Here is an 11,049-nt window from a genome sequence, read left to right on the forward strand (position 1 = left end):
TACACACAGAAATCATATTTTTGTCATATCTGTTGTTTTCTTTTTAAATGCAGTAACATGGTCCTGTGCCATGAGGAATCGGTTCCAATAAGCTTGGTAACAGATGGTTGTATCGTTTACAGTTCTATTTTAGTGTGAATCCAGTAAAAAGAAGGGTTTAAAGGTCTGCTTGGACGTCTGTAAGAATCATTTTTAGTCAATGTTGTGCATTTAATTCATTCTTTATTGACATTAGTTCAGTTTTTCCAAGGTTGTGCAAGGTTTACAATGTTATGAGAAGTCGACATCAGTCAATCCATCAGACTTTATTTGTATAGCACTTTTCATACAAACAAAATGTAACACAAAGATCTTCACACATATGAACACAAGAAAAGGATGACTTGATGTCTAAAATACAGTTAGGATACAGATGCAGCATTGTAAAACTGTGTCATTGGCATAGTTATGAAAATAAATGCTGTGTCTCCTGATGACGTCCCCAAGTGGCAGCACATGAAGATTAAAAAGAGTAGGACCTAATATTGAAGCTTGGGGAACACCAAAATTGTTTTTTGATGAACACTTACTTATACTTAATAAATGTTATGGAATTTTCTATCCTTAGGTTACACAGGGTCACGTGTGGGCCTTGAGGTCTTCGGCAGTAGTAGTTGTTTGGCTTTCCTTGAGAACAGCAGGTGCCAGCCTATCTCAACACTGTGGTGGCCAGGATCGAAGGAACTGAACGTTGCCTTCCTAGACGACATAGATAGCTTGCCATTGACGTTTCTTTAACATAAACAGACAACGGTGTCTCCAGACTAGAATATGCTGACAATAACACCTCCATGGGTAAAAACATTCTCTTTGGCTAAATCTGAACGTATAGCATTTGTGGTGTTATCTTTGGGTTTAAAGTCTGACCACCAGGATGAGTTGGGCAGAATGTGAGACCGACTCAGGCACTTCTGATGAACTTTGAGAGTGTCTCTAATTCTCCTTGTCCAAGCGTCAATAAATATAAGACATCAGAGGCTACTGAACACGTTCTTCCCTTTTGACCTCACCATTGACCATTGACTTTAGTCATTTCTCCAAAACAGTAAAAAATCTGTGTCGTTGAGAATATATATATAAAAAATCTCATAATTGTAAATTAACAACACTATATAAAATGTAATTTATATTAGCTGGTACATTGAAAGAAAAACTAATCATTGCTATAAAAAGTAGGAAAAGATCTGAGTGCAGATCTTTAAGTTATTACTACTTACTGTTTATTATTGCTGGATTATTACTTTCTCAACCACTGTTTGTATTGTGCCATGTACACAAGGAGTGGGTTAGAAATAAAGGTAGAATGAATGAATAGTAATGAGAACAGAGGTTCATACTGATGCTGACCTTTTGCATGACGCATGAGTTATTAATTCCTAAAAACTGACTGGCATTCATCTCACATCCATTAGGGGAATTGGCTGAATCATTAAATCCTCAATGAAATCCTCAGTAACATGAGAATAACATGTTTGTTTTGCAGCTCTTCAGTAACTCATAAAATAATTGATTATTTACTTATAAGATGATTTGCATATGATTAAATTCTCCCTGCACTCCACTTGTGTTTTACAGATTCCAAAATATGACCATTCAGGCATTACAAATGACCACCACCCCTCCACCCTCACCTCTCCATAAGAGAGCAGCACATTCCTGTCCTCCCCATCCCGAAACAGCCTGGAGGAGAGAAAGCGCAACTACATCACTGCCTCCTCCTCCTCCTCCTCCTCCTCCTCTTCACAGCGTTGGTCGCCATCCATCCCCTCTCCTCCTGTACCATAACAGATGGTGGGAACAACACTGCATCCACCGGGTACCACAACAATAGACCGCAGCATCCAGTCCAGACAACGCTGGCCCTGCACCATCATGCTCCCAGTGCAGGACTGCGTGAGGCTCTGAGTGCCGACGTGATTCATTTCACGCGGTACCGCCACCACCACCACCACGGCCACGGAGGAACCTTCTTGCGACTGTTTGGGCTCTCCATCGAGCGGGGAAGATGGCCGCTATGAAAATGTTAACAGGCACAGGGCTCTTCTTGGCTTTCTGTGCGCTCGGGCTGCTCGCTATGGCGATTTGCACCGATTATTGGTACGAGACCGACGCGAGGAGACATCGAGATAGGTGTAAAAACTATGCCAACAAGCGAAACGACCCAGGGTTCATCTACATTTCAAACCACAACCTCCCCCTCCAGATGCCTCCAAAGAGCCTGGAGAGGAAAGGTAACGGCCCAGATGCTGCTGCGCTCATCAGGGGGAAGCGGCACTTTCTGGCCGCGGCGTCTGCCATGGAGTCTCACTGCAATCGGCAGTTTAACTCCACCATCTCCGGGCTTTGGAGGAAGTGTCACCGGGAGGGCTTCGACCTGGAGACCGAGGACCTTATTTACAAAGGTAAACAGTGTGAAGGTTGGCTTTTCTTGTGTGCACCAGGCCGTGATGCTGAGCGATGAGCTCACACCTAGCCTGGCACAAACACAGGACGGTACCGAGGCCCGCACATTCATGTGCGTGTGCGTGTGCGTGCGTGTGTGTCGTTTTTTATGTTTTCAGGTTATAAAACAAGATGTATATATATATTTTTTATTTTATTTTATATTTTTTATAAGCTTATGCTTCTTTTCTTTAGCTGTGATTTTCGCTGTCCATGGTGCTGAGTGAACCTCCTCTCTCTGAGATAACCATCTCCTGAAGCCGTTTTGCATTTATAAGAGACAAAACATGTCGTAGAGGTGAACGTCATTAAAAAAAAAAACAGCAGCCCACAGTCATTTTAACAGTGCAAAAGAAGCTGGATCACTCATAAATCTGGTTTATGAGTTTCGGGCCACAGCAGAGAGAGAGAAAAAAAAAACATTGCACAGCCCTCCTCACTGAACAACAATGAGAAGCCATGTTTCAGGCCTTACCTGGTCCAGACCGAGATCCTAAAACTGCTCAGATACACAGCAAAGAGGAGAGTGTACAAACGATGGGTGTCACAAGTTGTTGTGATTACAGCTGTAAAAATAGAAGTAGACAAGCCTTCATGCATCAGTTTACCATTAAAAAAAACAACTCAAATGGCACCTTATTGAGAGTTTTCTAATCCATGCATAGACTCTACATCATGCCATCTATGTCCATCTATGTCCATCTATGTCCATCTATGTCTGAGCCTGGATCAGTCTATCTACCTTGCTTTAATTAATAATGCCACTTTTTAAAAGGTTTTTAATACAGATATCACCAATCTGCAACTTATGTGACGTTCGATAAAACGAATAACAACAAGACTGAACACTCTGGAATAGAATCATTAACAGTACAACATGCTCAGCTCTGCTTTTAATGTGTATACAATATATTTATATCCACACACACACACAGAATATATAATGACAACACAGTGTAAGAGACACAGTAAGCTGAACAAAAACATGTCCTACATGGGTATACTTTATGGATTGAGCACATTACTCCTTTACTTTACCTCTGCAACACATGGTACCTTTTTGAAGCCTGCTACTTTTTGTTGACATTGTGTCATATTTTAATTTGAGGCTCTACTTGCAATTTTAATTTCTATTTAACTGAATTCCAAACAGTCTAAAATGAACAACTGGCTGTTTTTTTACATGTAGTATCAGCAAGGTAACATTTCTTGCAATTTGAATGTATGTGCATGATATGTGTCCACACTATGAACTCTATATGACGATAAACTACCCAACCGTGGTCACATGACTACAATATCTTTAGCTGCTATTAGCTCCTGCACGTCTGGGTTATTTAACACACTGAGCTCCATGCAGCCAGGAGGTAGGATGCAGATTAAAATTTGGCTGAATTCCAAATATAATGGAATTTATTTACTATTCATCATTATTACTATCATTTACTATTAGTTTTAGTAGCCACAGAAGGGAGTAGCCATCTGTATGTAAAGAATTTGTAAGTGAACACATGATATATTCCTTTTGTTAATTATTTTACAGCTATATCGAACTATGTAGAGCGATATCTGAGCCATTTGATGTATCACATCATTTAAATGTATATGTTTTATATACAGGCTAATGAATGTGTTGTAGAAGTGGAACTTCTTATGTTAGAAGATAGATTTGTGCATTACATTAGCTGGTACATGTGTCAAAGTGATGTGCCATTTAAAACTCACATAAATTGACCCTAATTGAACCACATAATAGTTTTTAAAAAGGGCATTTTCAGAGCTATAATGGTTCATGCACACTGATCGCTACTCAAGCAGCTTAATTGTGATCATGCTCATCAGTTTGAAAAGCAAGTTGGAACATTAGAGAGGTCCGATGTCAACAACCAGGCTGATTTTTGTGGGAATCCTGATTTGAAATTACAGTTATGTCAGAGCACTTTAAGTCAAACAAAATTGTGTTAAGAAACTTTATACAGGTATAAAATATCTGATGTTTTTGTGTTTAAGTATTTCTGTTGTTGTGGATTCATATGTGTTGATATAGTGTTAAATTAACACATGCTCCTGAGCTGAGTGTTGATCTTTGTATTGTATTAGGTGATTTTCTGTTAATATAGCTGATATGTTGTGAAGCATATGTGCAACACAACATAATTTAATACTACACAGGATTTAACTTAACTTAAATTGAACTGAACAGTTCTTTCACACCCCACACAGTGTTTTCACTTATTTTGGCAGATTAGAATGTATGGACTGGCTGCACAGCAGGAAAAACACAGGTTGATTTAATAACAGTCACAATGGCTTAGTTTGTGTCCCAGTATATTTGGATGTGAAGTAGCTTTGGGTGCCTCAACAAAGAGCATTCATATCAAAGCCTAGAAGATCACAAACCTGCCTCTTCAGGGGACAAGAATTTAAAAATGAGAGAGATTGACAAAAAGTTTTGACAAAAGATATGGAAATTTTGTATAATTGTATTATCAAATCATTAAATTCCCACTGGAAAAAGAAATGTCTCTGCTATGGTTCTAGCCTGTTGTAATGTGCAAACTAATACTGTGGATTTAACCCTGTTCTTTCATGAAATTTGAAACGATTGCTGTGAAATTGCAACATTTGTTGTTTTCTTTGCGTAAGAAGTAGGAGCTGGGCTACATGCCTGCTCTGAAAGTCTTTAAATTCTGTATGTACTATGAATGCATATTTTAAATGGAGTTTGTTGCACTGACCATCCAGATAATGTGAAGAGATTCACTTTAAATGGAAGCAATTAAGGCTCTTTCTGTAGCCGTCTGTAGAATAATCCATATTCCATATTGTTTCATAATCCCCCCTTAATAACAATGTAGGAGTGGTTGGGAACACAAGGTTAATAAGGCCATCTCAGTAAATGAAATCTCAGTGAGGGTGTAAAATAAATATGAGGCTTTTCTACAGTGTGTGTATATTATTTCATAATCTCACAAGTGGGGCAATGGTTCAGAATGAAGTTTGTACTTAATTTACTTCGTTGTCACCTCTTTCTACTCTCCCTAGATATTTGTGCTCCAGTAATAATTGTGCCATCATTTTCTCTTTGCCAGGAATAATTCAAAGATGTACCCCAGTCAAGTATCACTACTCTTCGTCCATCCTCCCACGAAATTTACCCATCAACATCACAAAGACCATACGACAGGATGAGTGGCATGCACTCCGTAAGTCTGGACATGTTTTTCTGTCTTTGGGTTGACTTGTTAGGTGTTTTGGTCGTTAGGTGTCATTTTTGTTCAATAAAAATAGAAAACCATCAACCAGCTGATAATGTTCAATGCCTAATCTTAAGTCTCTTTCAGTAGCCATTTAAAAATCTTATCCTCTAAACAAATTCTCTTTGCATTCAGTGTTTTGTTGAATCAATTTTCTAATTATTTGTGAAATTTGGTGTGCCTCAAGGCCCAAATTTTGGCCCTATCTTATTTTTAATACACGTACATGTTTCTCCTAGGTCTCATTATTCACTGTAACACAGATATTCAGATATATTTTGTATGTTTATGAGTGAATTTAAATAGTTTTTATGTCTTGATTTTATTATTTTAAAGACATTTAGAAACTAGTGCAGGTACACTTTGTAAAATACATTTACTGTAATTCTCTTCCATCCTCTTTCATCCACTTTGTGTTATTAGCACAGTTACTAATACAGAATGCATATTACCCACAACACTTACTTCTTACCACTGGTTAAGTTCTTAATTGTTTGAGAGGCACAGCTGTTCTTTGTTCCTGAATATATCACTGCCCTCCCCCACATCCAGACTCATGACCACAGGTTATCAGGTCATCACTATTAGGGAGCCGTTAGCTTTAGGCTGGCTTACCTGAGGACGTTAGGTCGGACAGATCAGTGTCTTGTTTTTAATCTCTCCTTAAAATACTTGGATTGGCTTGTATTTCTTACTTGACATCCTTGTTCAAAGAGACAGAGTGGGGAAGCTGCTTACCTTGGATTGCATCAGTATTGCACTTCATATGTTACACCAAAACATTATCTAAAATATTAGATTATCTATTCAATTATTAACTTTTCTTTTTCTTATTTTTGTTCTTACTTATCCATACATAGACTACATCCTCTAGATATCTCAATACTTATTGTTGTTTCTTTATCTTTATCATCCATTACAATTGTATCCTCTATTGGAACTTGTTAGAGAAGTCCTTCATTTATGAATATGTCGAAATAATTTTAATTAAGACTTATGTAATTTGGTTCTAACTCCAGGGCGAATGGAGACAACTACACATCAAAGAAATTCATTTAAATCTTTTAATAAGGTCAGCTCAATGTGCAGAAATCTGAAATGTATCTCCAGATGAGCACACATTTCAGCATTCATGGAGCATAAACTTTCTAATAAAAAAATAAAAGGAGGGAATAGAAAATTACAGATAGATAAAATTAAGTGTTAGCCTTGTTGGTTTCGTTCAAATAAGAATAATAATTGTGCCTATTATGTCATGATTAAGGATTTTTATCTTGGATCACACTTTTTTTTCTGATTGACAATTACAGTTAAATTAATAACAGAATCATTTTCATATTACTTAGTATGTCGAAAACACTTCAGCGTGGTAGATAGATAGAATGACAGTGTTTTAATATCCCCTATCGGTTTTTGCAACCATTTAGACTTCTGCATTATTTGTCCGTTACGTTAAGCTTTTAATAATGACAATTAATAATGACATCTCTTCACCTCTTCTTGCAGATTTAAGAAGAATGACGGCTGGCTTTGTGGGCATGGCCGTGTCCATCATTCTTTTTGGCTGGATCATTGGAGTGCTGGGATGCTGCCAGCAGCATGACCTCATGCAATATGTAGCTGGGCTACTCTTTCTCATGGGAGGTACTGTGAAAGCACATATGGCCCCATACACACACAAACATGCAGACAAAATCCAATTTCATTCAATTTCTGTATTTGTTTGGTGACAGCTGAGAGCATCTTTGGGTTAACTTGAGATAGTAGATCAATGTCCCGCAGTAATGTGATTCCTGTCCTGCAGTAAGACGCACAGCGCATGTAGGAATTTCATGATTAAACTGAATTTTTGTTCAATCACTTCTTGTTTCTTCTTCTCACACAGGAACATGCTGCATCATCTCCTTGTGCACATGTGTGGCAGGAATCAACTTTGAGTTATCCCGCTACCCCCGCAACATGTACGGCCTCCCTGAGGACATTAGCCATGGCTATGGCTGGTCTATGTTTTGTGCCTGGGGGGGCCTCGGTCTCACATTGCTGGCTGGCTTCCTCTGCACCTTGGCCCCCTCCCTGAGCACACCCGCTCGCACAACAACCCACAAGCCGAGGCAGGAGAATGGAACCGTGTGACAGAGGCGTCGTGAGGCGACTGACCCACCGAACGCACAAATCACACCCTTCCTTGATGTTTAACTCTGATCTGTCTGATCACCGTCTCACACCACCCTCGACATCTCCATACCCCCTTCAGTGTTCAGTGTGCCTGAGAAGGAGCAATGTAAACGACAAACTTCACACACCTAATCTCGAAAAATCCCTCCAGGAACACCAAGAGTAACACCCACAGTAACGTATGTCTGGGGCATAGCTCTCATAGCACAAATAAGACATTTTTTTGGTTCAGATGTTTGACATGCTGATTTTATGGCGATCAAAAGATGACTGTTTTCTCTGAAGAGAATTTGTCTTAAAATGGTGCTCTCTTAAACACACAAAGGCACATACACTCCCACACAGCACACACACACAGCACACACACACAGCACACACACACAGCACACACACGCTTTTCCACACATGCACAATTACTCCGGATGTATCATGGGAGAAACACACAAACATCAAGCCAGAGCATCATGTCAGCGTTCCTCTTTCAGTCGAGTGATGTGTGCTGTGTTATTGTTCATAATGAAAAAAGAAAAAAAAAATCTGGCATTGACTGCCCATTGCTTATCTTTAGTGTAACACACTAACTGATATTGAACATGAGCCCCGGGGGTGACATCTGCAGCCTCTGCAGAGCACAAAATGCATTGAGCAGCGTGGTCAGTACGATAAAAATACACAGAAGTTAATCAGCATTGAAGCAAATCGTTCGATGCTTCTTTAAAGATTCTATATGTACAAATGCATCTCTATGTAGATCCAGATCATCGTTTGTGTAAAGTAGATTTTGAATAAGACTGTTTTGTTTTCTGTTTGTTTAGAGATAATGATGGTTGGCAGTATGGGCAGGATAAAAAGTTACAGGGTGGTGCTGGGAGCATGGATCCATTATTGGATTCAGCAGTGTAAAGGTATTTTATGGTACCAAACTGACAGACCCGACCTGGCTGTTTACTGAGAGCAAATCCAAGAAACCAAACTGTGGAGGAAGTATTAGATTGCTTCATTGTTTACCCTCAATACTGGTCAGCCTCTTCTTGTGTAATACAAACAAGTTAAGCAATTTCAGGAGGAGAAAAAAAAATGCAACTTCAGTGATCTCACTAAACATAAAAGCACAAGCTGTGTTCCAAATCCTCACAATACATCGTCATTGGTAGGAGGGGAAATCACGTCTTTACTGAGATCTGGCTCTGTAACAGCTGAAACATTAAAATGAGGATATGGAAGATGATTTACTGTATGTAATGGACATCATTGTCTCACAATGCAATGCACAATGGAAAGCGAGGGGCTGTTCATTTATATTTAAGATATGGACGTTGGTTCAACGTCGTCTTGGAAAACAAAACAAAACAAAAAAAAAACAAGAAGTAAAGATGAAGTAATAAATCTATAAATCATGTTTGATTCTAAAGTTTTAAAGACTGACACATTCCATATTCACAGTTTGATTGACGTGGGACACATCTTTTATCATTTCTTGATCAGCAAAACACATTTATTGTGTACTAACTTACAAAATGGTACATTGTATATTATGTAGTAGGCGATAGGAACATCCATTTCTCTCTCACTCAATCGGATTAAAAATACCTCCAAATCTGGTGTGGAAAAAAGCACAAATCATCATTTAGAACGGCTCTCGACTGCAGTGATGTTAATTTAAAGCTGTATTCCAAATACATGCTGCAAACTCATTTTGTACAAAATGGAGATATGCCTAAAATCACAAGCGTCCATCCTAAAATGGCTTCATGTGTTAATGGACACTATTGACCAATAATGATAAAGGCTGCTACATTTTTTCTTTATACTGACAACAGATACATTTGAGTAAAAATAAAGTAATACATCTTTGAAAAGACATTTTTGATTCGAATTGGAACAGTTGGATTGATGTTTGGTTCACATCTTGAAATTTGTGTCATTATTACAAAAAAGTGAAGTATACCACGCCTGTGTAACAAAACTGTATACTTCATAGATGGAATGGGGCTATATGAAAGATTTTGAGTGTAGCAGGTTGGACTGTAGAAAAGGAGAAATTATTCTCTTGGTGACACTTGTGTTGATAATAATAACACAGCAGCCACTTTTCTGTTACACAGTTTTTGTTTCCCCCAATCATATAAACTAATTTATTTTTAAATTTCAGCTCACTACAACTTCATGATACGAGAATATTACAGCCATGTGTGAAGTTTTTATAAATGTTGGAGATGAGTCATGAGATATATTATATCAGCTATGTCAAATAACTTTCTTAGAAAAAAAAAAGGTGTTATAATGTGTATTGACAACACTGTGCGTGACGTTCAGTCCTTTCACCATCACCACCTCCTCATGAGGCTACCACTTCTCAGAAGTCGAGGAAATTAACTGAGGCATGATTGAAAACTGTATCTTCAGTGTCTTGTTGAATCTTTGCACTTTGCTGGATCTCATAAAAGTCTGTGAGCAGGTGGAGTTATACATTATGTGTTTGCCACATACGGGAGCAAAAGATGATCAAAGCATGTAATAAGCACCCTGTTGTGTCTTACAAAGAGTTTGGGATTATACCATGTTGTGTGTTTAGGGTCAGTCAGTCTAGGCACTTATTGTGAAAATATTTATGCCAGAAACAAGGACATACCATAAATATAAAAACATTTATTCTATGGTTGTTACACTGACGACTGAGTGTATTCTCTGACGTCCTGCGACTCAAAGAATGCTGTTTGGTTTTAATAAGTTTTGAGTTTATGCCCAAACTGATTACTTCGCAGTAATAGAAGTATTACTGTAAACTGTAATGTATAAGTACATGGTGCAAGTATAATGTGTTGTTAGGACTGAAGCACAATTGCACCCAACTCTTGCAAGTTTTTTGTGTATTATAGGTGGAAAATCTGACTTTTCCAGTACTGATGTGCTACTACTGCATATGTGCAGGACTTTGTCGAAAAAAAAGTATTACAGGAAGAAATTTTAAAGCACATATTTACGCCCCCTCATATCTCAAATATTAAATTTCAACAACACCAACACATAACGATGTCTGTATTTTAAAACTGAGATTTTTGTCATTGATTGGGTTGAGTTTCGATACAGAAGAGCAGTAGCACACAGTAGCAAGATTTACAAAACATTAAGAATA

General features: G+C 38.2%; 1 protein-coding gene across 1 annotated transcript; it reads left to right on the forward strand.

Annotated features, from left to right (window-relative positions):
- The first annotated feature begins 1,747 nt into the window (after positions 1–1,747).
- tmem276b (transmembrane protein 276b) lies at positions 1,748–10,146 on the forward strand. Its single transcript, XM_010731225.3, has 4 exons — positions 1,748–2,441; positions 5,574–5,687; positions 7,245–7,382; positions 7,624–10,146. The coding sequence occupies exons 1-4, from the start codon at positions 2,045–2,047 to the stop codon at positions 7,869–7,871; spliced, it is 897 nt and encodes a 298-aa protein (XP_010729527.1). The 5' UTR covers positions 1,748–2,044; the 3' UTR covers positions 7,872–10,146.
- The last annotated feature ends 903 nt before the right edge of the window (positions 10,147–11,049 follow it).

Source organism: Larimichthys crocea, chromosome VIII, assembly GCF_000972845.2.
Source record: "Larimichthys crocea isolate SSNF chromosome VIII, L_crocea_2.0, whole genome shotgun sequence".
Lineage (NCBI taxonomy): Eukaryota > Metazoa > Chordata > Actinopteri > Sciaenidae > Larimichthys > Larimichthys crocea.

What these genes read in the sequence shown, in the direction of transcription:
- tmem276b (XM_010731225.3), top strand. Translation starts at nt 2,045, where the DNA reads ATGGCCGCTATGAAAATGTTAACAGGCACAGGGCTCTTCTTGGCTTTC. An exon ending in CGAGGACCTTATTTACAAAG is followed by an intron (nt 2,442 to 5,573) that starts GTAAACAGTGTG and finishes TCTCTTTGCCAG; the next exon opens with GAATAATTCAAAGATGTACC. An exon ending in GCTACTCTTTCTCATGGGAG is followed by an intron (nt 7,383 to 7,623) that starts GTACTGTGAAAG and finishes CTTCTCACACAG; the next exon opens with GAACATGCTGCATCATCTCC.